The sequence below is a fragment of the Podarcis tiliguerta genome (assembly GCF_965153285.1).
Source record: "Podarcis tiliguerta genome assembly, chromosome: 4".
Classification (NCBI taxonomy): Eukaryota; Metazoa; Chordata; class Lepidosauria; order Squamata; family Lacertidae; genus Podarcis; species Podarcis tiliguerta.
In genome coordinates, this window is record NC_139537.1 from 18,834,388 (window position 1) to 18,860,043 (window position 25,656).

General features: G+C 41.6%; 1 protein-coding gene across 5 annotated transcripts; it reads left to right on the forward strand.

Moving 5' to 3' along the window:
• The first annotated feature begins 951 nt into the window (after positions 1 to 951).
• Positions 952 to 25,123, forward strand: CEP126 (centrosomal protein 126). 5 transcript variants are annotated; one of them, XM_083436148.1, is made up of 12 exons: positions 965 to 1,582; positions 2,208 to 2,327; positions 5,407 to 5,555; positions 8,228 to 8,318; positions 8,918 to 9,110; positions 11,365 to 13,372; positions 14,286 to 14,447; positions 17,726 to 17,850; positions 19,542 to 19,629; positions 20,607 to 20,816; positions 22,166 to 22,230; positions 24,893 to 25,123. In XM_083436148.1, exons 1-12 carry the CDS (start codon positions 1,350 to 1,352, stop codon positions 24,986 to 24,988), a joined length of 3,540 nt encoding a protein of 1,179 aa, XP_083292274.1. In that variant the 5' UTR covers positions 965 to 1,349; the 3' UTR covers positions 24,989 to 25,123. The 5 variants fall into 5 exon arrangements, 4 of the variants coding, with proteins under 4 accessions (XP_083292277.1, XP_083292275.1, XP_083292274.1 ...); XM_083436149.1 differs by lacking the exon at positions 20,607 to 20,816 and having other exon boundaries at positions 963 to 1,582; XM_083436150.1 differs by lacking the exon at positions 8,918 to 9,110 and having other exon boundaries at positions 1,562 to 1,582.
• The last annotated feature ends 533 nt before the right edge of the window (positions 25,124 to 25,656 follow it).

Consider the following 25,656-nt stretch of genomic DNA (forward strand, 5'->3'; position numbering starts at 1 on the left):
AGTAATACTTGGGTATTACTGTATCTCGCAGGTTTTCACTTAGAATCACAGAATTGTAGAGTTGCAAGGGACCCCTGAGGGTCATCTAGTCCAACGCACAGGTAAGCTGCCCTGGAGTACTAGGAGGACTATAAATATATAGTATAAATAGTACTATAAATATAAAAACGTGGTGGCATAGCCAAAAAAAATCAAGACAAATAACTTAACTGACATTCTGCCCCCCTAACATGAAGCCTGCCCCTCCCCAACATAAATCGTGATTACGCCCATGCATATGTGACAATGATATATGGATATGTATTTATTTTTACACACACACACACAAAAGAAGGGTAGAGGCCAGTCAAGCCTTACCTGATTTCCGCAGCTGATTGATTACATTTATATATCCCGCCCTTCTCTAAGGAGCGCACGGTGGCACACCAGGTTTCTCTCCCTGTTCTTTTAATCCCCACAGCAACCCTATATATCAGCCTAACCTCGCGTGAGGTGGTTAGGCTCATTGCTTTTTTCTTCTCTGGGGGGACGCAGGGGTACTCATACCCCTAAACATTTTGTGAATCTTTGTACTTTTGTCCATTTACTGTATTTGTTTTTCCTGATTTGAACTATAAAATGGTGATTTTCTTGAGTCAAAATTAGAGTGCCCCTAAACAACTTTTTTAAAGACAAAAAAGCACTGGTTAGGCTTATATATACATATGTATGTATGTATGTATGAATATACACAAACACATATACATATGTATATGCAGTATATATATGTCCGTGTGTGTTTTTTGCCTATATATATGGGCAAAAACAAAACAAACCCACAACATCCCCCCCCCCCCCGCAAAAATGATAAAATATTCGATATATATATATATTTCGAGGGCGGGTAAGAGACTAAACGGCCAGCAGTATATATACATGTACACATATTATATACATGTACACATGTTCGACGGCGTGGAAGAGCCTAACGGCCAGCCCGAAAAGGCCTCTCCCCCTCAGAGTCTCCGCCTCGACGCGGCCCTTGTCTCGGAGCCGGCCCCTGCGCATGGCGCTCCGCCCCTTCTCCTCCTCCGTCTCCCTTGGTTTCCGTTGCGAAGGAAGCGGCGTCGCCGGTTGCTAAGATGGCGGCTGGGCGGCGGCGCCCTGGAGCCGGGCGAGGGGCTTCGGCGGGCGCTTCTGAGGCGGCGGGGAGGGCTCGCTGGAGCCCCCCCGCTGGGCGCTGACGGGGATCCCGCGAGCGAGACGAAGGGCGGAGAGCGAGGGCGAGAGACGGAGAGAGAGAAGCCAGAGAGCCGCTGAGTGTGAAGATGGCGGCGGCGGAGGGCGGCTGAAGGTTCGGGGGCGCGTGGATGGAGCCTGGCGGAGGCGCCAACGGCAACGTGATCGGCGGCAACGGCAGCTTCTACTACTACTCCAGCTACGGGCGGGCGCCGGCGGCAGCGGGCGGGAGCCAGGCCGCCTCGGCGTGGGAGGCCGAAGGCGCCGCCGAGCCCGCTGCCCCCGGCGCGAGGAGGGGCGTCTCGGAAAGCGCCCTGCCGCGGGGCCTCGGCCGCCGGGCCCTGAGCGCCTTGGGCCCCTCCACGTATCCTCCTCTCAGGGAGAGGCCGGGGCTCCTGTGGGGCAGGAGGCGAGAGGGCGGGAAAGAGGCGATTGTTGAGGGAACAGGTGTGGCGCTCAGGCCAGGGAGGACAAAACTTGGCGAGCCGGCCCCCTAAATAGTTCTTATTTTCACAATAATTCATTTTGGTACAGTTGCCTCTCAGGGGTCTTCTCAATAGGCTCGCTGAAACTTCACTGAAATGCCATAACAACAACAACAATAATAATAATAATAGCCATCTCCAGGTACAGGGTGGTATATAAAGGCAATAAATAATAAAATTAAAAAACAAGTTGGTTTATTATTATACTTATTATAACAAAAACAGAAGTTGATTTTGTTGTTGTTGTTATCATCATCATCATCGGTGCTTTTTTCCAGAAAAATACAGTAGATGCCAGTACTCAACACCATGAAGTTGTTACAGTAAGTACCACACTTTTTAACAAGAAGAAGAGATGACGGTACTGTGTACCCTTGAGCACCCCGGGGGGATGGGGGAGAGCACTGAAATGAAAAACAAAAAAAGCACCTTCAAGAAATTCAATGTGGGCTGGGTGTCTAGGGTTTTTGCTACAATTTCTGTTATCTTTAACGTCATGATCAGAAATCTAAAGATTCTCCTTGAAAGAGACTTATCAAAAGAGCGTCACGAGTTGCTAAAGGATCAAAGACTGTTTCGTAATCGAGCACGAAAACATTTTCTAGAAACAAATAAAAGGAGGAGGTATGTAAATGTAAGGCATGCTTGATATTTTAGTTGTAGTGGTAAATAATTGTTTGTGGGACGGAGTGGTTCAAGTTATTTTGAAAGGGCAGTTGGTACAGCCCCTCAAGAAACCCTTTTGCGACAGCTACCTGCTTGGCGCAAGGTACTTGAGAGGGTCATGGCAGATGGGCTTCAGGTGTATTTGGGGAGACATACTATTTAGACCCATTTCAATCAGGCTTCAGGTCCATTTGGGGCATTGGTTGCTTCTTTTCATTCATCAGCTGTGTCAGAAGATATACAGAGGGAGCATAGTCTTGTTAGTCCTACTGAATCAGCAGGTTTTGATAGTTGGACCACAGTTTCCTCCTTCATTTTCTCTGGTGGGCTGACATAAGAGACACTGTGAAATTCTTGATTCTGCTTCTGGCTGAAAGACTGCTTCCAGGTAGAGGCAAAGGAGAGACTTCAGCTTAGCCTGATGGCAATTAGGTTGTGGGAGCCTGCAGGGCTCTGTTCTTTCCCCCATCTTGTTTAACATATATGTAATGCTGCTGAGTGAGCTCATCCGGCGATATGGAGCATACATAAGTATGCTAAGGATACTCACCTAGTGTCTCTTCCTACCATCTAAATCTGCAGAGGTTCTGCTGGTGTTAGATCAATGACTGGAGGCAGTAATGGGCTTGATAAGGGCCCATAAACTGAAAGTGAATCATAACAAGTCAGAGGTCAGTATTTACACCATTTAAACTGTCTGCAGACAAACGTCAGCTCCCTTGGCCAGTAAAGCAAGATGTGTGCCTCAACCCCAGAGTCGTTCGCAACTGGACTTAACTGTAAGGGTCCTTTACCTTTACCTTTAATGTCCAGTAATTGAATAGATGGCCTATTCTGGCTGGGGTTACATTTGTTCTGAGGAAACAGGTGCACATTCTGGAGTTGCTGTAAAATTAATCTCTGTCACTGGAAGCCCAAGTGGCTTGGAGCTCCGATACCAGCTATGGTCATTCCTGGACAGGGATAGTGTGGCTACAGTGATCACGCTCTGATAACCTACAGAAAGAGCAATGACAGATTTGCCAGCAGAGCACTCAGTTCCAAAGAGTCTACATTGCCTGCCTGTGTGCTATTAAGTTAATTTCAAGTGTTTAATGTTGACTTGAATGAAGTAGGAAGGATCCAGTTACCACAGTGCCTCCCTCTGTATCCCCCTACCCAGGCTTTACGATCAGCTGAAGAAGCCCTGCTGCTTGTTTCATTGCTGTGTGTGATTCATGCCTCTGTGACTTAGGAAAAGGCCTATTTGATGGTGGCTCCCTGGCTGTGGAATGCTCTTTCACTTAAAATTTGACTGGTGCCTATATTGATTGAATTTTGTTGAAAAGTAAAAACTACCTCTTTAGCCAGGCTTTTAATGAGGTAGGATATGTTAGGCCACAGATACATGGAGGAAAAGTAGTAGTTGTAACATTTATGGATTTTATATCATTTGAATGTTTTATTGCTATTTGTTTTATTTGCTACTTGTTTTATAATTGCAATACCCTGCCCTGGGATCATTTGGTTTGCTAGAGTAGGATAAAAATGAAGCAAATGAATAAAATACGGTAATGTTCAAATGATACTCTTTAAACTTATAATTTATAAAATGCTGCAGATTAACTGAGGTCCTAATCTAACTATGAGTTTCCAATGTGGCCATGAAAATCTAAGAAGTAGGAACCCAAGGCTTAAAGTTTAAATTAAATATAAATTTCTTTCAGGATAGGCAGTGTGGCTAGAATAAAGGTAATCATGCCTAACACTTAAAGTGGTGGCCTTTTGAGATAAGTGCTAAACTAAATCATACCTGGAAGATTGAGTATCTTGTTTACTTCTTGTTACACTCCTCCTTTGCCCTGCTGCAGTCAAGAAATGTTCAGAGTTCATTAGTTTGCACAATGCGAAATAGTATACTTTCATGTAACAATAGATTCCTTGAGTCAGTGTCTGTGTTATGAACTGCTGCTAGTATTACTTTCTGACATGATACTCTTCTTAGTACAAGAGGCACTTGGTACAGATTTCAACAAGCAGGAACTTGCGATAAATCACAGATTTAGAGAGGGAGTTAAAGAATAGGGGTAATGCAGTGGACTTATTTTTATTAATTAAAATAGTTATATCCTGCCTTTCCTCAAGGGAGCTAAAGGTGGCTAACAACAATAAATTAAAATGATAAACACACGAGAACAATAACACCCCCAAAAACAGTAATGAATCCCACCCTGGGGGCACTTAATTTAATGAAAAAAGTTGTAGCTTATCCTCAACACAGACCCTATGTCCAAACAGTCACCAAGAAGCTGAAGAATAGGGAGGCACATTCTACCTGATAGGAGGTTGATGGAAAACTCGTCTCCACTTTGTTGGGATTATTTGTACATAGAATAATTTATAGTTTTCAGGTATTATATTCTTTCACTGTTAGAAATCAAGCTTCTATGCCAAACAAAGAAGTAAATCTCCCCTGGATTCACAAAGCCCCGAAGGAACAGAATATACACTTTAAAGTATATATGTTATCCCTTGCTTGATGTGCCAAGAAATTGAATAAATCTTTCTAAGAGTACTTTTTATTATAACAGTAAATCTTTATACGTTTTGAATGCAGCTTTTCACTCATTAATACAAATTTTTCTGCTAAAAATCTGAAAGATTATTTGTTCTTTATCCTGGGGGTGCCACATATGCTAGCAATCAGATCTAGTTACTCCATGGTAGCTTATTACTTCATTTCCCAGTGCTCAAAGGTGAGCTTGCAGATACCAAGAGGGAAATCAGTGATTGTCATGTCAGGGAATGGGTATTTAAGAGTGTGTGTGTGGAGACAGAGATGGGGAGGCATGGTCTGTGCATTCAAACATGCAAGTGGAGCCAATCCACACTCTTCCTGGCACATGCCAGGAGAGAGGTCAGGACATGACAGAGTTTGAAACATGCTTCTTAATATGAATCACTGATGTATTTGGACAAAGAAGGATTTAAGCAAAATGGTGCGAGCCACTTACCATGGTGATTATTTTTATTGAAAGCTGTAGTTGTTTTTACACAGAGCACTTGAAGAAAAATGGAAGGACGTTGAAGAAAAAGAACAAAAATTCAGAGAACAAATTTTGCTGCAGAGGAAACTGAAACATCAGGAAGCAACTGAAAGGTTCCAGCGTGGTCATATTCCACTTTCACATCGGAAGAAAGTAGAAGGTTTGCATATTGCAAATGCAGCTATATCTATAATTCTTGCATTATAATGCGTGTTAGAAATAGTTTTCATTCCAGATTAGTATCTGTCAAAAAAACAAATATTGCAATACCTAGGGGCCATTCCATATATTATATGAACATATAATATATTAAATGAACAAATTATCTTTTCCTTTTAAAAAATAGTTTAAAAAGTGAAATAATGTTATCAAAAAAACCCCCACCATGCCCACAATTATGTTGATCCTGCAGAATGCGTTATTGTAAGCTTAACTTAGCCATCTGAATAGCCAAAAAGATCAGGAACAATATGTGCTAGACAATAAGAAAATATATAAACAGGAGGAAGTCTATAATTTTCATAATACTGTTTTAGTGTGCTGACTGACCCTTGGATTGTTGGGGTTTTAAGTAGTGGCCTCCTTACTGCTACTTCTGTTTAATCCCATGTATGCTCTTGGTGGAGCCAATGCAATGCTTTTCATACTGTGCCCACCAGCAATGCGTGGTGTTGGGTAGCCAGGAGAACAAAGCGGCTGCATCTTATCAGCTCCTTCTGCCTACCATTATGCACTTGCCTAACCAGGTCTTGGTCTCTGCTCCAGCAGTGTAGCAACCCCCACCCGGGGCAGACCAAAGTTGTTGAGTTTGGTTTTTTTAGGAAAGTTGTTGAGCTTTCAGGACAAGGGGAAAGGTGGCAGAAAGAAGTAAGAAGTGCTCTGGCCATTTTTAGCTCTGGCCACAGCCTCTGCTTTCTGGTGGGGTTTTCCCATAGATCATTGGATGCAAAACAGCTGGCAATCCCTGATCTAGTAACACAGTTGTGAGCACAGAAATAGGTTTCCAAAGGCAGATCTACACTACTGACAGTGTAAAAGGCTGCTGTGCTTTGGGAGCACTGCATCTGTGATGCACGTTTGGCTCTCTAGCCTAAGATTAGCTGTGTCAAAACTGACAATTTTGATTGAGCTTTAATTTTGGGAGGGTGCAGTGCCTCTTCAATGTTAACTGCAGCAAAGAGCAGTAATTTTAGGGGTGAAGAGACTGTGCAATGTGGAAGACTTTGAATCTTGTGATAATATAACCACTGGCACATGTATTACATAATGCTGACTTTGATTCCATGATTCAGCCTGCAATCGATTTCATTTCAGTTTTTCTGCATTTTTGTATGTGATTCTTTGCCTTGGAAACCTGGGTGTCCTTAGGTAGGGGTGTGTGTAGAATGATGCTGAGTCTTTACTCTTAGTGACCAGGATTGCAAACTGTTTAAACTCATTAATTTCAAATTACTTTATGTATCATTTAAGTTGGTTTCATACGTGAACAAACTTCATACTTCATTACTGGGCAGTCCTATGAGATGTAATACAGTAATTTTGTATATTTCAGGGGGTTTTTAGTATTTAAATACAGGATCCCTATTTCAAACTTGTTTTTGATGACACAGAATAACTGTTGTGAACAATTCACAAACACACGTTTGGTTTTGCTCCAGTCTTTATAATTCTCATGAATTATAAAGTACTCTCTCAGGGGCATCTAACAGTTGTAAGCACAGACAGTCTGATGTCTCAGTCAACTTTCCAAGGTTGAAACTATGTGATATGGTATTTCACTTAAATATTCTTCTCCACTCAGGAAGTCATGAGTGCATCACCTCCGATTCTCAGTGGATGTTTCCTATCCACTGATCAAATGAAAGACAAAAAAACAGCATTGGTAACTTTTGATGGTTAACAAATTAATTTCATTGTGTGTGCCTGTTTCATCATAATTAATTATTGAATTAAAGGAAGCCACCCATGAATAATATTATTGATATAAATATCAATCAATACCAGGCCATAGCTCTGTGGCAGAATGTCTGCTTTGAGTGCAGAAATGAACTGGGAGCCAGAGATTTTCTCCTTTGCATGGCCTGTTGGGTGCAGAAATTATTTAACTGCTGCATTTTATTTATATTACTTTCAAAACAAGGGTGTACTTTCATATATATATATATTCTGCTTTTTATTTCATTACTAATATTTTTATGAATTGTTAAGCCACCTTTAATGTCATTTATGGCAGAAAGATAGCAAGCAATCTAGAAAATAATAATTTTGACCAGACATTTCTTATAGTCACTGCTCTCCTGTCCTATCTTTATCAGGGCTTTCTATTTCCACCTACCAAAAAACATCTACTGGCACAATCTACCAGGAAGTTTTTTTATATGGACCCCATTAAAATGAACTGGACTGAAATAAATAGCACAAGAAGGCTATTGTGGATTGTGCTCTTTTTTTGTCCCTTATATTGAATACTCATTGTTGCAATCACATATGCTTAATTTAGGGTCCAGTATCATTTGTAAATTTAGCCTTAGTTGTAAATACACTATCATTATTGGATGCCTGAAAAATTAAAAAAAACAGTTTAGGAATTGCAGTAATTGTTGGTGCATTTAAATAAGTCAAGAGTGTGCAGAGTTTGCAAAGCCCATGCTGTGTGGGAACAACAAGGCAGAAGAAGTAGTTAAGGTCTGTAGTAGTAGAGGGCTGATGTGGACACAGTTTTAGAATTGGAGGAGCTTTCTAGGGGTGGGGAACTATTCCTGAGTTTTTGTGTTTAAAAGCTTGACATTTTATTCAATATTTCTAAATGCTGTCCTTCTTTTTAATTCCTAGTGCAGAGAAAACCAGAACCTAAATTAGATGAGGCTTTAAAGAAAATTCAAGTAACAGGATTACATTTGTCACCATCCAAAGTCATTGGAAGGTAGATATTTTATTTGTTTAATTCAATCATAAAATTGCTGCAGTACTTGTGGGTGGAAGCTAAATGCAAGATCATATAAAATATGCTTTTTCTCATTCCCTAGTGAACAGTGTTGGGTGAGGGGAGGTCATGGGAAATTTCCCTTCCATTAACATCTGTAAATTAACGTATTAGAATTCAGGCCCAATTTTGGGTGAGCCTTCCTTCATTCAGCAACTGCCACGTCAAATCCCATGTTGTCCAAGGTCCCCACAACTCTCCTAAGAAGCTTTTCAGGGTGCAGGTAGCTGCAGGAAGGGGCAGAAAACTTGCTTTCTATGAAGAGGGCACATATTTCCCCCAGAAAGCAAAGTAAGAACTTAATGGAGTATATGGAATGCAGTTAAATGCAACACCAGCAGAATCACTTTATTCCTAGTTTGGGGCAAATTTTTACTGAAATATGTTTTTCACAAGTACCTTCTATAGTATCTTGTAGCTACTAAATTAATTTTAGTGTGCAGAATGTTTCACTTTAGATGTAATTTTTTATTGTGAAACTTTTTGTGAAAGTAGTAAAAATGTAGCTGGAAGTGACTATAATGTTTCTTCTCTGCAAGAGCTGCTGACACAACTTCCTCAGCTACTAGAAATGATCCCTTTTCCTGGAAACAGAGCTCAGTGAAAGCTGGCTGTGATAGGATAATGCAGGAAAACAGTGGTTCAAACCCGGACAATTCCCAGCTTCTCTTCCAACAAAATCTGAATGAAATGCAGCAGCAACTACAAGAACAACATTTCAGCAACCTTCAGGTATGATGTCCTGGCAGTTATTTACATCCTCTTAAAGGTGCAATTCATAAACCATCTAAATAGGAGTGCCTAATGTACCAACTTTTTAGACCCATTGCACCTGGTTCAGTGCCAGTTTAAGGATCTAGAAGCCCAGGACTTCTATCACCTTGAAAGGTAAAACAGCATGATAACCCCACACACAAGTAGAACTTCACATGAAAAGACATTAAGGTGTTAACAGTCTTCCTTATCCTAGGCATGTCACCCCTGTGAAGGTGCACATCACTGCTGAGCCAGGTGTGTTGCAGTATCCTCAGTTGAAGTTGCTGTTGCAGTTGCTCTATCAGTCAAAGAGCATCAAAATCCATTCACTGCTTATGTTTAGGTTTCTTTCAAGCAACTGTATTCAGTTTGGTCTGCTGCTTGAATTGCAAAGCAACACTATAAACAACTTGTTTTTCTTTTGCATCGTTAAATTGCCACTAGGGGCCGCTGGGGGTTTTCTGGCAAAGCAGATACAATTTCCCAACTGTTGAAGATAATTAGCAGAAAGGGGAGTTGCTTATACAGTCAAACCTCAATTGTCGAACGTAATCCATTCAGAAAGCCCGTTTGGCTTCCGAAATGTCTGACGACCGAGGCGCGGCTTCCAGTTGGTTGCAGGAGCTTCCTGCACTCAAGTGGAAGCCGCGTTGGACGTTCGAATTCCAAAAAAACGTTTGAAAACTGGAGCATTTACTTCTGGGTTTTTGGCATTTGGGAGCTGAAACATTCCAAAACAGAGGCGTTCGGGAGCTGAGGTTTGACTGTAAATATGTAAGAGTTTAAACATACAGACAAATAAATGCTACAGAGTAACTACTGACATTGTTTCACTGTGGTGCTTTACTTTGAAACTCACGTTTAATAAGCAAGAGTGAGTGGAAAGCAATAGTTGAATAGGCTGCTGTAGTCAGTCAAAATCATTGCAATCGACTGTACACCATATCTGTATACATTGTGGTCATTTGAACTCTCACTTTGCGGGTTTACAAGTGTGGTAGGATTACAAAGATTCCTAAAATCCCCCCTTTTAGGGCATATAAAAAGGTCACTATGTCAGTATGAATATTGTTTCCTATTAATATATCCCTTTAAAATCAAACAAAATTTCAGTTCTAAACCTAATTCATTTCTAAACCAGAATATTGCTGTAATATAGTCACCACAGGGTTTATATGTACTTTTTTGTGATTTTTGAGTTATAGCGCCTGCTTTCAAATAAAATTCAAGGGCCTGCAATAAAAATTACTGGGCTGATATCCAGTAATATTTTTTATCCCAAAGAAACAAGCTTCACTGGTTCTTAATTATAAGCAAGAAAGAGATAAGGTAAACTATTTTTATAAGACTTAAGCTGAAAACAATGAAGCAAAATCATCATTAGTTTGGATGCTATTGTGGTTTCCAACTATCTGATAAAAAAAATTAACACATTTCTATACCTCCCTTCATTTCTCAAAGTGGTTCACAACAAATTTTAAAATACCCTTAAAATACCTTAAAGCAGCAAATGCAGCAGCATACAGAAACCAGGGCAAATACAACAAGATGGTATTAATGGCTAGCAAAAGCCTGGAAAAACAAGTGAGCTTTTAACAAGCACACATTAGCACCGGCGCTTAACTTATTTTATTTCTGCCAGGTTGTGTATCCCAGGGGCTTTCATAGGTAATTTCTGTCTAAACTTGCAGCACCAGACATTTGAAAAAACATTCAGCTAAATAGACTGAAATTAGAGCTAGAAAAATCTCTGGCATGTGGCTGCCTATAAATTCGATATACAACTGAAATGAGTTCATCCCTGTGCAGAAGTGGCACCCAAAATGTGCGGTGTATGAGAACTTGCAATATTTTTCTAGCACTGAAAATCAGTGACCAAATAGAAGCTCCAATTAAGAATACTGGCTGTTTGTGACATTTTTAGAACACTTCATCCTGTGTGCATAATGATATTCTTACTTGCAGAGATGACTTGAAAAAAGATCTTTGAAATTTATCCTTGAAAAATTCTACAGTTTTCTATCAAATTATTCCCAACTTTTTCCTTTTTGATTTGGTAGAGTGTCCACAAGGACATATCAATGTTTATTTGAAATGCAAACCTGAAAATCTTACTACTTTTCACACACAAAAACATAAGGACCTCCCTGATTTCCGTAATTTTCTCTTAAACTTTACCAAGAAGATGTGTCTTAGTGATATTTATAAACTGTTTGCTTTTCTGTCTTAGGATTTTCATCAAGAAGTGAATGAAATAGCCCATACAGAAAGTGTTTGCAGTGTGGACAGTCTTGAGGCTGCAGATCCAAATGAAGGTTGCACAACACCCAGTGAAACATCTTCTTTATCTGCACAGTTGGATTCCTCAGTACACAATTCAGAGGAATTACAGACTAGAAATAAAAGTTTCTCTGATGAAACTGACATGACTTTTTCTAAAAATCAGCATGTAAATAATTGGCTTACAAATTTAAATACCTCAAATTTCCAGACAACCTCCCCCTTTCGTGATATTTTAATAAAATACAATGTCATACCTTCTGACGAGGACACATGCAGCCCTGATCAGAAATCATTTGTTCAAAGTAGTTCTGAACAAAGAGAGACTGCAAGAGATGCTTCTGATGAGAATCTAACCTTTGCACAAAATGAAAGAGAAGAGAAAAGTTTTCTGTCAAAACGTCCGTCTTCAGGCACAGAGGGTCCTGTAGCTACTGACAGCCCAGTACACGAAATAAACAAAGCTTGGGCTGTCCCTGATCCTTTAGTTGTTTCACTACAAGAGAGAAATTCTCAGCTTCCCCAGAACAGAACCTCATCAGCACACGTCTCCTGTCAACAAACAGCAACCCCTGCGGTCTTTCCTACTGCCCCTTACAATAACAGCTTCTCAATTAATTGCATGGAGAAGGGAAATGATCATTCAGCAAGATGTACTGAAGATATAGACTGTGTGGCAAATGCTAAACATGAAAAGGTTGTGGCATCTTTGCTTGAAGAGATGTGTAAAGGCTGTATAAATCAACAGAACGCTAATGGAGATAATGAAATGACTAAAAATAGTTTATCTATGTCTCATGAAGACTCCACTGCTAATTTATCTGATCTTGACCAACAAGGGAACAACTCCAATGAAGAAAAAGTAGTGAAATTTCCAAAAAGCATATTGAAAAAAGAATCTAAGTATGAACTTAGCAATTTCAAGGCAGTGGTTGTCAACAGGGGGGTCAGATTTGGGACTCAGCCTGTGATTCCTAGAGACAGTGTTGAGTTGGCAAAAATGAAAGGGAAAGATGCAGAGCAAAAGAACTGTAAAAAACTTCGGTGGTTTGATGAAATTAACAGAGCAGTGGGTGATGAAAAGCATTCAGAACAAAATATCATTGAAATACCTCATGCACAGCCCAGATCACCTGGTTCTCAAATTAGAGCTGCCACTTCTAGAACTAATGTTAGAAGCATTCCCGCTTGCACTCTCAATTCTGTTTTTCCAGAATACCTCCAGGAGAATTCTCAGGCATCTGCAAAAAATGCTACTGTTAAAGACGCAGATAATGGGATGCAGAATGCTTTTGTATCTAAAGGATATCATGTTGCTAGACAAGCATGGATGGCGCCAAGAGGTGAAGAAATACCCCTAATATACAATTGTGAACTAAAAAATCCCAAAAACAATCCATGTAAAAGTAGAACGAAATTGATCAAAAGACCAAAATCTGCCAAAGCCACATCAACTTTCACAACTAAAAACCGAAAGGGCACCATTATCCGACCACAGTCTGCTAGCGAAGCCACAAAGGTTATGAAAACTCAGGGCAAAATCATGGCACCTCACCCACCAAGTAAGCCCGTACCAGGCAAAAAAATGGATGAAAATCCAGCAGACAGCGTGTGTCAGTCAGGAAATCTTTGGAAAGCTCACACAGATACTGAAAACAGTCATTTCTTGCCTGAAGGTCAAGATTTATGTTCAGATACTACCGATTCTCCATCTTCAGGTACTGCTTGCAATTCACAGGTGGCCACTATGCGACCTTCGTATAGCATATTTACCTATGAGCTGTTGAGGAAGAAAAAGGCTACTGGTCAAGCAGTTGCCCGGTGCAACAGCTTTCCAAAAGGAAACTGTGTGTACTCAGAAAATGGATTATGTCGAGATCGCACACCAACCGATGAAGAAATCACAGTTTTGTGGCAAGGAGTGCATCGTGCACTGGCTCAAAAGGATGGTGCTGCTGGTAAGATTTATGTGTTTTCACTGAATTAGAAGGATTTATAAGATTGTATATTTGATAAAATCAGAATAACAGAGGGCCCATTCAGAGGGACTTTGAAAGACGTTTAATTTCAGGCATATTGTGCCAATCTCACATTATCGTCAGAAATAACCAAAGGGCAGGAGTGTACTGAAAGAGAAAGACCAGACTGGACATACTTCCTTTCAAAACCAAGACAAAAATTGTTTCTAACGTAGTATTCTGCCCATTACTGGTTTTAGTCAGTCCCTGACCATGACATTTACAAATAGGTGTGACTAGCTCAGCCCTGATGAATGTGGATAAAACCACAGTGGATAAAACCACGGTGCCTTTTCTGACTGGAGGATAAAAGCTCCTTTAGAATTTTTAGTAGAGCTGAATCAAGCCATCTCCGATGCATTTTCATATATAAACAAGCCCAGCTCTTGTTTCACTTGTTTTGTTTTATGGCTGTAAATTGCCTGTAAATTTATCTGAAAGGTGATTTATTAATTCAACAACAATAATAATATTAGTAGCTGTTATCTGATGTAACAGTTTGCTACTAATGAAATGGAAGTTCATTTTTGTTAATGACTGAGTGCTTTGGCTGTCATCTAACAGAGTCCTGGACAGTGTGCTTAAACCTGTGGTACTTCAGTAATGAAGGGAGATTGGATGCGCCTTGAGTAAATGTTTAACTTACACATTCATACATTGATTTGGTCTAATCATCTGCTGGTAAATTAGGTCTTGCTGCAACTTCACCTCACATGCCTTAAAGCAGTTGGGTGAAATAATACAGTTGATTGTAAAACATACACACATTCCTGACAAATTTCTGAACTGCTGAGTGAAGTTAGCCTGACAGTGTAATTTTTAAATCTTCTTGTGTGTTTTTCTTTTCTTTCAGGAGATTCACAACATGGTGTTACACTCTGTAATAATTCAAATAATGGCGACTTGCAACACACTAGACCTAATGTGACTCACATCACAATTGATGGTGGCAATCTGATGGGCAGTATTAAATCAGGTGTCAGAGTGAATCCAATATTTGCTTCTCCACCAAGCAGTAAGGTTCTTCCTTTATCAAATTTTGTTTGGGGGTGGGGGAGAGAAAACAAGAATATACCGTATTTTTCGCCCTATAGGACGCACCGTCCCATAAGGCGCACCTAGTTTTTTGGGGGGGAAATAAAGGAAAAAAATTATTTCCCCCCCAGGCGCGGGGTTGGGGAAGCCCGAGCTTCCCCCGACCCCAGCCCCCAAACAGGCAGCTCTCTGCAAGCCGTGGGAGCCCAGTGCTGGCTCCCGCTGCTAGCGGAGAGGTCCGCGAAGCCTGGGCGCGCTGAGCTCAGCGCGCGCAGGCTTCGGCATGCAGGCATGTCTCCGCCAGCAGCGGGAGCGTTCCCGCTGCTAGCGGAGAGGTCCGCGAAGCCTGGGCGCGCTGAGCTCAGCGCGCGCAGGCTTCGGCATGCAGGCACCTCTCCGCCAGCAGCGGGAGCGTTCCCGCTGCTAGCGGAGAGGTCCGCGAAGCCTGGGCGCGCTGAGCTCAGCGCGCGCAGGCTTCGGCATGCAGGCACGTCTCCGCCAGCAGCGGGAGCGTTCCCGCTGCTAGCGGAGAGGTCCGCGAAGCCTGGGCGCGCTGAGCTCAGCGCGCGCAGGCTTCGGCATGCAGGCACCTCTCCGCCAGCAGCGGGAGCGTTCCCGCTGCTAGCGGAGAGGTCCGCGAAGCCTGGGCGCGCTGAGCTCAGCGCGCGCAGGCTTCCGCATGCAGGCACGTCTCCGCCAGCAGCGGGAGCGTTCCCGCTGCTAGCGGAGAGGTCCGCGAAGCCTGGGCGCGCTGAGCTCAGCGCGCGCAGGCTTCCGCATGCAGGCACGTCTCCGCCAGCAGCGGGAGCGTTCCCGCTGCTAGCGGAGAGGTCCGCGAAGCCTGGGCGCGCTGAGCTCAGCGCGCGCAGGCTTCGGCATGCAGGCACCTCTCCGCCAGCAGCGGGAGCGTTCCCGCTGCTAGCGGAGAGGTCCGCGAAGCCTGGGCGCGCTGAGCTCAGCGCGCGCAGGCTTCGGCATGCAGGCACCTCTCCGCCAGCAGCGGGAGCGTTCCCGCTGCTAGCGGAGAGGTCCGCGAAGCCTGGGCGCGCTGAGCTCAGCGCGCGCAGGCTTCGGCATGCAGGCACCTCTCCGCCAGCAGCGGGAGCGTTCCCGCTGCTAGCGGAGAGGTCCGCGAAGCCTGGGCGCGCTGAGCTCAGCGCGCGCAGGCTTCCGCATGCAGGCACGTCTCCGCCAGCAGCGGGAGCGTTCCCGCTGCTAGCGGAGAGGTCCGCGAAGCCTGGGCGCGCTGAGCTCAGCGCGCGCAGGCTTCGGCATGCAGGCACGTCTCCGCCAGCAGCGGGAGCGCTCCTGCTGTTTGCGGAGAGGTCCGCGAAGCCTGCATTCGCCCCATAGGACGCACCCAGATTTCCCCTTCATTTTTGGAGGGGAAAAAGTGCGTCCTATAGGGCGAAAAATACGGTATATAGGCCAAATTTAATGAATAATAATAATAATAAATTTTATTTATATCCCGCCCTCCCCAGCCGAAGCCGGGCTCAGGGCGGCTAACAACAATTTTGAATAATAAAGCTTATACAGTAATATATGTATAGTTAAGGAATATCTTTAGTCAATGAGCCATGTATGAAGTTTGGATTGAGTCTGTACCCTAGTTTCAATTCTGTATTTTCCGCACTGGCAACCAAAATGGTCAAAGGCCTGGAAACGATGCCTTATGAGGAACGGCTAAGGGAGCTGGGCATGTTTAGCCTGGAGAAGAGGAGGTTAAGGGGTGATATGATAGCCATGTTCAAATATATAAAAGGATGTCACATGGAGGAGGGAGAAAGGTTGTTTTCTGCTGCTCCAGAGAGGCGGACATGGAGCAATGGATCCAAACTACAAGAAAGAAGATTCCACCTAAACATTAGGAAGAACTTCCTGACAGTAAGGGCTGTTCGACAGTGGAATTTGCTGCCAAGGAGTGTGGTGGAGTCTCCTTCTTTGGAGGTCTTTAAGCAGAGGCTTGACAACCATATGTCAGGAGTGCTCTGATGGTGTTTCCTGCTTGACAGGGGTTGGACTCGATGGCCCTTGTGGTCTCTTCCAACTCTATGATTCTATGAAATACAGTCATACCTCATGTTACGTCCACTTCATGTTACGTTCTTTCAGGTTACATCCCGCGGAGACTTGGAAGTACCGGAAAGGGTTACTTCTGGGTTTTGCCGCATGGGCAGACGCACAAAATGATGTCATGCGCAGATGCGGCGAATCGCAACCCACACGTGCACAGACGCACCACTGCGTGTTGCATTCTTTTCATGTTGCGAACGGGCCTCCAGAACGGATCCCGTTCACAACCAGAGGTACCACTGTAATGTAGGAGGGTACCTGGGATAGGCATGTATGGTTGTGGAACTTTCCTAAGTACTGAGAGTTCGTATTGATAAATTAGAGTATGCTGGTATATTCTGAAGTGGTTTCTTCTATAGCTCACATGCTAATCGAGGGCTCTATTCATGAAAATTCTTTTGCGCTTGTCTTTTCTAAACATTCCTTTATACTATCAGCACTAGTATAATTTTTAGTATTTTTACCACAAGAGGAAAATCAATTTGAAAATAAACTAAATTAACAAATATATCCTTAACTTTTCACTCCATTGATTTGAATTCGCACCCATCAATAAACTAAAGCTCTATTTAATTAATCTACCAATTAAAGTTTGCAGCTGTAGTTATAAGCTACCGCAAATGTTGACACATAGCTCAGTGGTAGAGCACATTCTTGCCTGCAAAAGATTCCAGGTTCAGTCCCCATCATCTACTGCTAAAGGAATCTCAGATAGTTGAACTAGGAAAGCCTTCTGCTGGAGACCTAAGGCCCAAACTAGATGCGATGGTGGGAGATTGGATTGTCGTTTTGTAAAGAGTAAATAGAAGTGGTTTGGAATAGAGCCATGGTACAGGAGGAAGTTTTTGTTGTTTTCCTCACACGGGTTTTCTGATCCACATCTCTCTCAAACAACACACACCCAGAATTGTACATTTGCTCCATGAGGCAAAGCATATATGTACCATACAAGCAGGTTTGCCATCTGTCTTGCTCAACATTACTGATATAATCCAAAAGTAAACTCAAGTTAACTATCTGTATTTCTTTTTTCTGCATATGTATTTATTTGTTACTATGTTTTCCCTATATGTGTTCAAAGTGGCTTATAAACAAAAGATAACATTGAAACTATAATTATAATTTAAGTATAAAACAATATAACAAGGTGTGTGTTTTGTGGTGCTTTTTTATCCTTTTCAGCTACTTTTGCCATGACAAGACGAAAACAAAGTATTGAAAATAATGAAAATAAACGCAAGGCTCTTTTAGAACAGAGGAGACAAAAGGCAGCCTCTGCAGTATGGAAGCCCACTAGTGTTGTACAGGTATATCTGATAAATTTCTGACTGAAAAATACCAAAAATTGCTGTCCTAGGGAAATGGATTCTGTATCGTGCAGTTAAAAAATTAAAGGAAATTAAAGAAAATTAAAATGTTACTTCCAGTAGAAAAGAGATTCTACAGTTATCTCTAGACCTCTTGCTTCCACTTCTCTGATAAGGCAGAATGTAGGTAACATATCGAGAACTAATAAGGAAAATAGACGGTAAATGGACGTTGAAGCCATATGAAGAAGTGAAAAGATATGTGAATGACTGGCTGCACTATTACCAAATTAATGAAATGTTTAGAAAAGAGCTTAAGTTAAATGGTTTTGTGGAGAAAGAGTCGAAATTCCAGAAAGAAATAATAAACAGTGACTATAAAATTCTGGCTAAAATGTACAACATATTGTTAGAATGGCACACAAAAGATGAAGAGATAAAATCAGTTATGATTGACTGGGCGAAAGACTTTGGATATAACATATATATGGAGGATTGGGAGAAATTGTGGAAAGAAGGATTAAGATTTACTGCTTGTACAACTATAAAAGAAAATGTGATGAAAATGATGTATCGGTGGTACTTAACACCAGTGAAACTAGCTAAGATGTACAAGGGATGTAACAAATGTTGGAAATGTAAAGATAAAGAAGGTACATTTTATCATATGTGGTGGGAATGTAAGAAAATTAAAAATTATTGGGAAATGATATATAATGAATTGAAGAAAATGTTTAAGTATACATTTGTTAAGAAGCCAGAAGCATTCCTGCTAGGTATTGTGAGAAATGAGATAAACAAGAAAGATAGGAAATTATTTTTGTACGCAGTAACAGCAGCGAGAATATTGTTAGCCCAGAAATGGAAACAAGAAGAACTACCAACACTGGAAGAATGGAGAATGAAAATGATGGACTTTGCAGAACTGGATAGAATGACAGGAAGAATTAGGAATCGACGAGATCAGAGATTTATTGAAGAATGGGAAAAATTTTCAGAATATATGCATAATTTAGGTGAAAAACAAATAACGCTTGTAACGTTTAGCGAAGCTTTGTAAAAAAGAAAGTTAAAATTATGGATTGAAAGCAGATTTAATTTAAGAAGTAGATAAGAACTAAGAAATGTGTGGAAAATTGAGAAGGGAAGGAGTATCAGTCAAGTTGAGGGAAGTCAAAAAATGAGAGAATGGTTTTATAAATTGTTTGAATTGTATTAATTTGTCTTACTTGTAAACTGAATAAAAATTATATTAAAAAAAAAAAAAAGATAAGGCAGAATGTAGAGAGAGGGTATTCTGTACATTATAAAGGAAACTCTCTGGTGGAGTCATTTCACAGATAACTGTTCAGGTTTACTATATCCTGAACATACTTGCATATGTAACCTGTTCATGGGTTATCATAGAGCATGTGGGAATCACAATCTATTAAATTTTTCTGCTGTAGTTCAGCATCACCACTATCATAGGTTAATGTCCTCCATAATACAGCAGCATATGTTATAGATCTCTCTCTCTCTCTCTCTCTCTCTCTCTCTCTCTCTCTCTCTCTGTGAGTGTGTGTGTGTGTGTGTGTTAAGGCTTTTTCATTATTTGATTTTCATTTCAGAGTAACGTTAGCACTTCTGGACCATGAAATGCCAGGATTTATTTTTTCAAGCAGTTTGATAATAGCATTCTTTTTTTATAGAATACGGCACAAGCTGGGAAGCGAGCACCACCTCATTGTGCAAATGATATAGTGCAAGCCATGGGTGGCATCAATAATTCTGATGAAGGTAATACATCATGTTTCAATCTGACTGTTGCTATGAATTATTATTTTAAGGTTTCTATTATAAACCTATTCATTGCTAAGTATCGTGTCCTTCCCAGTTAAGGAATATCTTTGAATTTTGCATATAAACTCCCATTTGTAGAGTGCTTGTAACAACAAGGTGTTGTACATAAGTCAAAGAAAAAGACCCAGTCTTAACACACAAGAGGGTTCCGGGTAGTGAGAAATGATAAAAGGTTTAAGAACAGTTGAAGAAAACCACAGAAAAAAGGCAATTTTTAAAAAGATCGGGTATCTGTCACGTGTCCATTTCTCACAGAAACATTATAGGAAAGTGATGATAGTCTTATGTCATTTGCTTTCTGAATCAAAAGTGGGGAAAATATTTGGCTGCACAGAAAAAGCGTATAAAAAAAGGTAAAGGACCCCTGACAGTTAAGTCCAGTCGCGAACGACTCTGGGGTTGTGAGTCTCATCTCGCTTTACTGGCCGAGGGAGCCAACGTTTGTCCGCAGATAGTTTTTCCGGGTCATGTGGCCAGCATGACTAAGCTGCTTCTGGCAAAACCAGAGCAGCGCACGGAAACGCCGTTTACCTTCCCGCCGGAGCGATACCTATTTATCTACTTGCACTTGGACATGCTTTCGAACCGCTAGGTTGGCAGGAGCTGGGACCGAGCAACGGGAGCTCACCCCATCGCGGGGATTCGAACCGCTGACCTTCCAATCAGCAAGCCCAAGAGGCTCAGACCACAGGGCATCCCCAAAAACAATTCTAATGTTGCTCAGAGAGGGTCATGATGTTCTGTGGGAACAAATATAAATAAAATTATTTGTGAAAGTTGCACAAATACATGTTGTTAGCAATGGAGAAAGGCTGTAAAAGGTGGATATTAAAACAAATAGACCCCAGGAGCAAATCCAGTTTTTTATTTGTTTTCTTTCTAACCTTTTCTACAATACACATTTCTGTTATTAGTTTCAGACAGTACTACACAGTTTATGCTGGCAGAAAACTTAGCAAACACATCAGCTACAGAAAGTGACATCTTGATTGATTTGGACACAGTTCAACCATACAAACAGACTACAGTGCTAAACAGACCTGCACGGCAAGGAATGAGTGCATTGTCATTTGAAGAGCACAAAGTTCTTCAGTCACTCGACCGCATTAATCAAAAGCTACTTAGTAAGTAGTCAGCAGATCATGCTATGAATTTCACCAGGGTAGTCAACTCTATCAATGCAACTCTCTGCCTTTCTTCTTGGTAGTAGGTTCCACTGAGATCAGTGGGTCTTCCAGTAAGTGCACATTGGTTTGCAGTTTAAATGTAAATAAGCAATACTGCCAGAATACTCATTTCAGCTTCCAACTGTGTTGTCTCCCAGTTTTCTAACAAATATACCATGCAGTGGAATAATAATAATTATTTAGTTACAAGGTTATGCGATAGTGGAACTGCTGTTCCTAGATGCTTTATTTAGCTTACAGTACAGAAGATGGGAATGTGACAAGCTACCTTTCATTTCCCTAGTCAAATAGTTGCCCCCATTTGCAGCCATATGGTATGTATACAAGAATCGCATGGCAAGGCCAGTTTTGCACATAAGCACTTTAAAGCAGATTAGGGCCTCTGTGAAGATGGTAGATATAGGGGAGTTCTCTAGGCATGAGGACTCCCATACAACTATAATTGGGGTATTTGTTTGGTCAAGCAAAAGTCCATTCTTTTCAAAGACAGAGAACATCCAAAGTTGCTTCAAACCTTACAAATTATCCAATAACAGGTATGATCTCAACAATTTTCTATCCTTCCTGCCTCTTTCTCATGCTTTAGGACCAGAATGTTTTGCTACTCACACTCTATTTCAAACTCTGTTTTGATTTATGACAGATCTGAGATTAGGCGGGGGATATTGACGGAAGGAGGAGATAAGAAGTTCAGAATCCTTTGTCATTTGCTTTTGAACCCACCCCTGTCAGAGGACAAGCTACTTCATTCCACAGGGTAGCCCACCAAATGATGGCCGCCAGACTTAATTCTGAAAGGAGTGCCTACCAAGTGGAATTGGTGGCAGGGTACCCCTGGCTACAGTGCCACCTTGCTCGTCGATCCCAAAGTACTACATGCCTGCAAACTGAACAGCCAGAAAAAGCTGAGCTGAACGCTTGGGAACATAAAAGAGCTTTGTACTAGAAGAGTTCTTACCTCGTTTCCCACGGTGTTCATTCAAGTGCCTTTTAGAAGCCCCCAAGCAGGGGTTATTGCTCTGTAGCAACTGGCACTTAATGTCCCACCACTTCTGAGCATAGTTTCATATACTGCCATGAACTGTAGACATTTATAGAGCTTCTCTCTACAAATTTGAAATAAAAAAAAATGAAATAAAATTAATGCTTTGCAGCCCTGCAAAGGGAACAAAAACTGTAGGTAACATAGAGTCTGTATTATTTACAATCTGAAGGAAGAATAAATTATTGTACACCTTGTTTTTCCCCACCATAAACTTGAAATTTCTTATTTTATACAATTTTAGATGTCCATGAAACCATGAAAAAAATCCCATCCTCCACAAATGTTTTACAGACTCTTTCCCCTTTGGTAAGCATACACATTTGCTCTTCCATTGTAAAATGCATATGAACAATATGTTGTTTGTTTATGATAAAGATGCAGCAAAGATAATCATCCACTTGTACTCTTTCAAAGACATATGGTTGCCTGCTGTCTGAAACAAAATGCTGGACTTACATGGATTTTAATCTGATCCAGCAAGATGTGTTCGTCTAATATCCTGTAATAACTGTGTGCTAGTGCATGTAACAGTGTCCTGGATGCCTTTTTTAAAAAAGAAAAAGAAAAGAAACAAAGCTGCTTCAGGATGGTATACGAGAATTTAAGGCAGAGAATAGACAGGAGAGATTACTTAATACTTTTCCCATCTGCCATTTCCCCATTCCAATTTCCCCCCAGCTTAGTGGCTCCTCTGCAAAGGAGATCCATCTCAGATTTGCAATATGTGAACAGACCCAAACCTGGTCTCTGTACCTCGAGACTGAGTCCCTGTAAATCTGGGCAGAGTCCAGCCTGCTGTTGGTCTCAACATGCATAAAGGCCTCAATCCAACTGCCTGTTTCTTTAGCTATTAATGCAACCCCAGAGGGTGATGCTTGTCTCAGCCAGCATTCAACATCCTCCAGTAGCACTTCAGCACCTCTTTCCTGGAACTATTTGCAACCCCTCTGAATGTAAAGTACTCCATGCCAAGGTTCATTTTGAACAGGGTGGAGGAATTCAATCCAGCCCACTTTGCCCTAGATGAAAGGCTTCTTTTAATTAAGCCTTTCCTCTTGTCCTTCTCCATTCAAGACTCTAGAGAAGGATAAGTGGGGAAGAAGCCTTGGTCATCCTCATAGCCTCTCAATGGAATGGACTCCCTCGAGAGGTTGTGGACGCCCCTTCATTGGAGGTTTTCAAGCAGAGGTTGGATGGCCATCTGTCATGGATGCGTCTCCACCCCCACTATTCAGCCCAGACACTGAGGTCCAGCTCTGAGGGCCTTCTGGTGGTTCCCTCATTGCAAGAAGTGAAGCTACAGAGAACCAGCAGAGGGCCTTCCCGGTAGTGGCGCCCGCCCTGTGGAACACCCTCCCGTCAGATGTCAAGGAAATAAACAACTATCTGACTTTTAGAAGACATCTGAAAGCAGCCCTGTTTAGGGAAATTTTTAATGTTTGAAGTTTTATTCTGTTTTTAGTGTTCTGTTGGGAGCTGCCCTGAGTGGCTGGGGAAACAGCCAGATGGTTGGGGTATAAAAAACAAAATAATTATTGTTATTGTTATTACTATTATTATTATTTGTTATTATTAGTTGAGATTCCTGCATTACAGGAGGTTGGAGTAGATGACCCTTGGGGTACCTTCCAACTCTCCAGTTCTATGATTCAGTGGTCCAGAAGATAGGTCAGCCACTTGTCAAATCTCAAAGACCCACTAAGAGCTTAGTCCCTCAACCTACCAGACATTTTATCTCCAGGTCTGTTGCACCCAGATTCTGTTTGGCTACACTAACCCACTTGGTGACTGAGTAACTGGCTGCACTCAAACAAGGTTTTCATCCAGGAAACCTTAATGTTGCTTCAGGACTATCTGTACTTGGGCTTGAAACCTAGTTCCCTATGTCACCGGGTCTTGGCTCTGGTATCCAGCATCTCAAAAAAAGAACATACACTGCTCGGAACCTATCCTTATCTCCATCAGTTCCGGAGTGGAGCCGCCATCCTTAGCCTCTTCAACTGCAGGCTGCAGTTATGAAGACCATGAAGATCACTGTGAAGGATAAAGAACAGTCTTAGTGGTTCTTTTTTCAGTAGCTATAAAAGGGTGAGGTGGTGAGAGCCTTGAAAACTCTACATAGTTCTTCCAGAACAGGGAACCTGTGCCTCATCAGCAAGCTAAGGTGGAGATAAGGATAGGTTCGCAGAAGCTATCAATGCCTTTTTATATGGTTAGAGTCACTACACAGAGATCTAACCTTCATTCAGAAAGCGAACTCAGTCTCCTATCCATCACAGGAAGGTAGTCTATTATTATTGGCTGATTAATATCCTACAGCCTTTTAAATCTGTCTGTAGGAAGAGGGGGTTGTTTTGTTGTTTTGTTTTGATTTAATTACCGTATTCTTCGCCCTATAGGACGCACCTAGTTTTTTGGGGGGGAAATAAAGGGGGGGAATTATTTCCCCCCCCCCCCAGCTGCGGATATCTGCCCGAAGCGCAGGGCGCTCTGCTTCAGCGCGCCCCGTGCTCCGGGCAAGCAGGCTGCGGATATCTGCCCCAAGCGCGGGTGCTCTGCTTCGGCGCGCTCTGGGCAGCAGGCTGCTATCCGCAGCCTAGGGAGCCCTGCGGGAACTCCCGCGGGCTCCCCAGGCTTGCTGATAGCTTCCTGAAGCCTGGAGAGCGAGAGGGGTCGGTGCGCACCGACCCCTCTCGCTCTCCACGCTTCAGCGAAAGCCTGTATTCGCCCCATAGGACGCACACAGATTTCCCCTTCATTTTTGGAGGGGAAAAAGTGTGTCCTATAGGGCGAAAAATACGGTATTTACTTGTGTTTTATTTTGTATTCTGTGAAGTGTCCTGATATCTTTTGATGAATGGTGGTATGTAAATAATAATAATAATAATAATAATAATAATAATAATAATAATATATTTTGTCAGAATATTTTAAGCTGCTTGTGTTGTGTTTTCTCTTGGTCTTCCAGGTTGCATCTCCCTCATACATGGACATCATCCCTACCATGCAGAGATACAAGAGCACATCAGGTGACCCTCGAAACCTAACGCAGAGAAGATACTGATTTGGTCTAACAGAGGCTATTGAACTGGGATCTATTTTAATATATTCTCAGCTGCTATCTTTGTAACATAATTATTTGCAACATGCCTTAAATGCTATTAAAAACAACTCAAACAAAATAAAAGATGTAACGCAAGTATTGATTGCTTGTTACCTAGTTTACCTTTAGGGCAAAATATAAAATTTTTATATGCACTTTATTGTAAAATATATTGTATTTTTTTAAAAGAATGGAATACCTCACTTTTAAATGAGTGCTGTTGTTTATAAATTTACTGTACATTTTTAATTTAAAAGAAAAGAAATTATTTTGCTATTGATTAAAAATTATGTATAAGTTCATCTCCCAACTTTATTGCTTTCATTAACTGCTAATAAATTTCTACTACATTTGTAAAAGGTATGTTGTAGAAAATGATAATCAATTATCTGCAGAGCTAACCAGGTTAATAGTTTCATAATGGTTCTACTCCTAGATTCAGAAAACAATACTTTAAAGTCATAACAATGATAGTTTGCTCAAGCAGCTACTTACTGCATCTCTCTACTCGGTGTCCTAAAAGAAAAATGATATAGTTCATTGAATAACTTGAACAATGGTGAAAGGTTTTGGAACATCACTTGTTTCATCTTTTATCCAGTTGCTGTACAAAACCACTGAGAGTTAAC

Excerpts from the sequence above, each read along its gene's own strand:
- CEP126 (XM_083436148.1), top strand. The coding sequence starts at position 1,350 with ATGGAGCCTGGCGGAGGCGCCAACGGCAACGTGATCGGCGGCAACGGC. Across the intron at positions 17,851-19,541 it reads AGCCCACTAGTGTTGTACAG|AATACGGCACAAGCTGGGAA; the intron begins GTATATCTGATA and ends CTTTTTTTATAG. Across the intron at positions 19,630-20,606 it reads CATCAATAATTCTGATGAAG|TTTCAGACAGTACTACACAG; the intron begins GTAATACATCAT and ends TTCTGTTATTAG.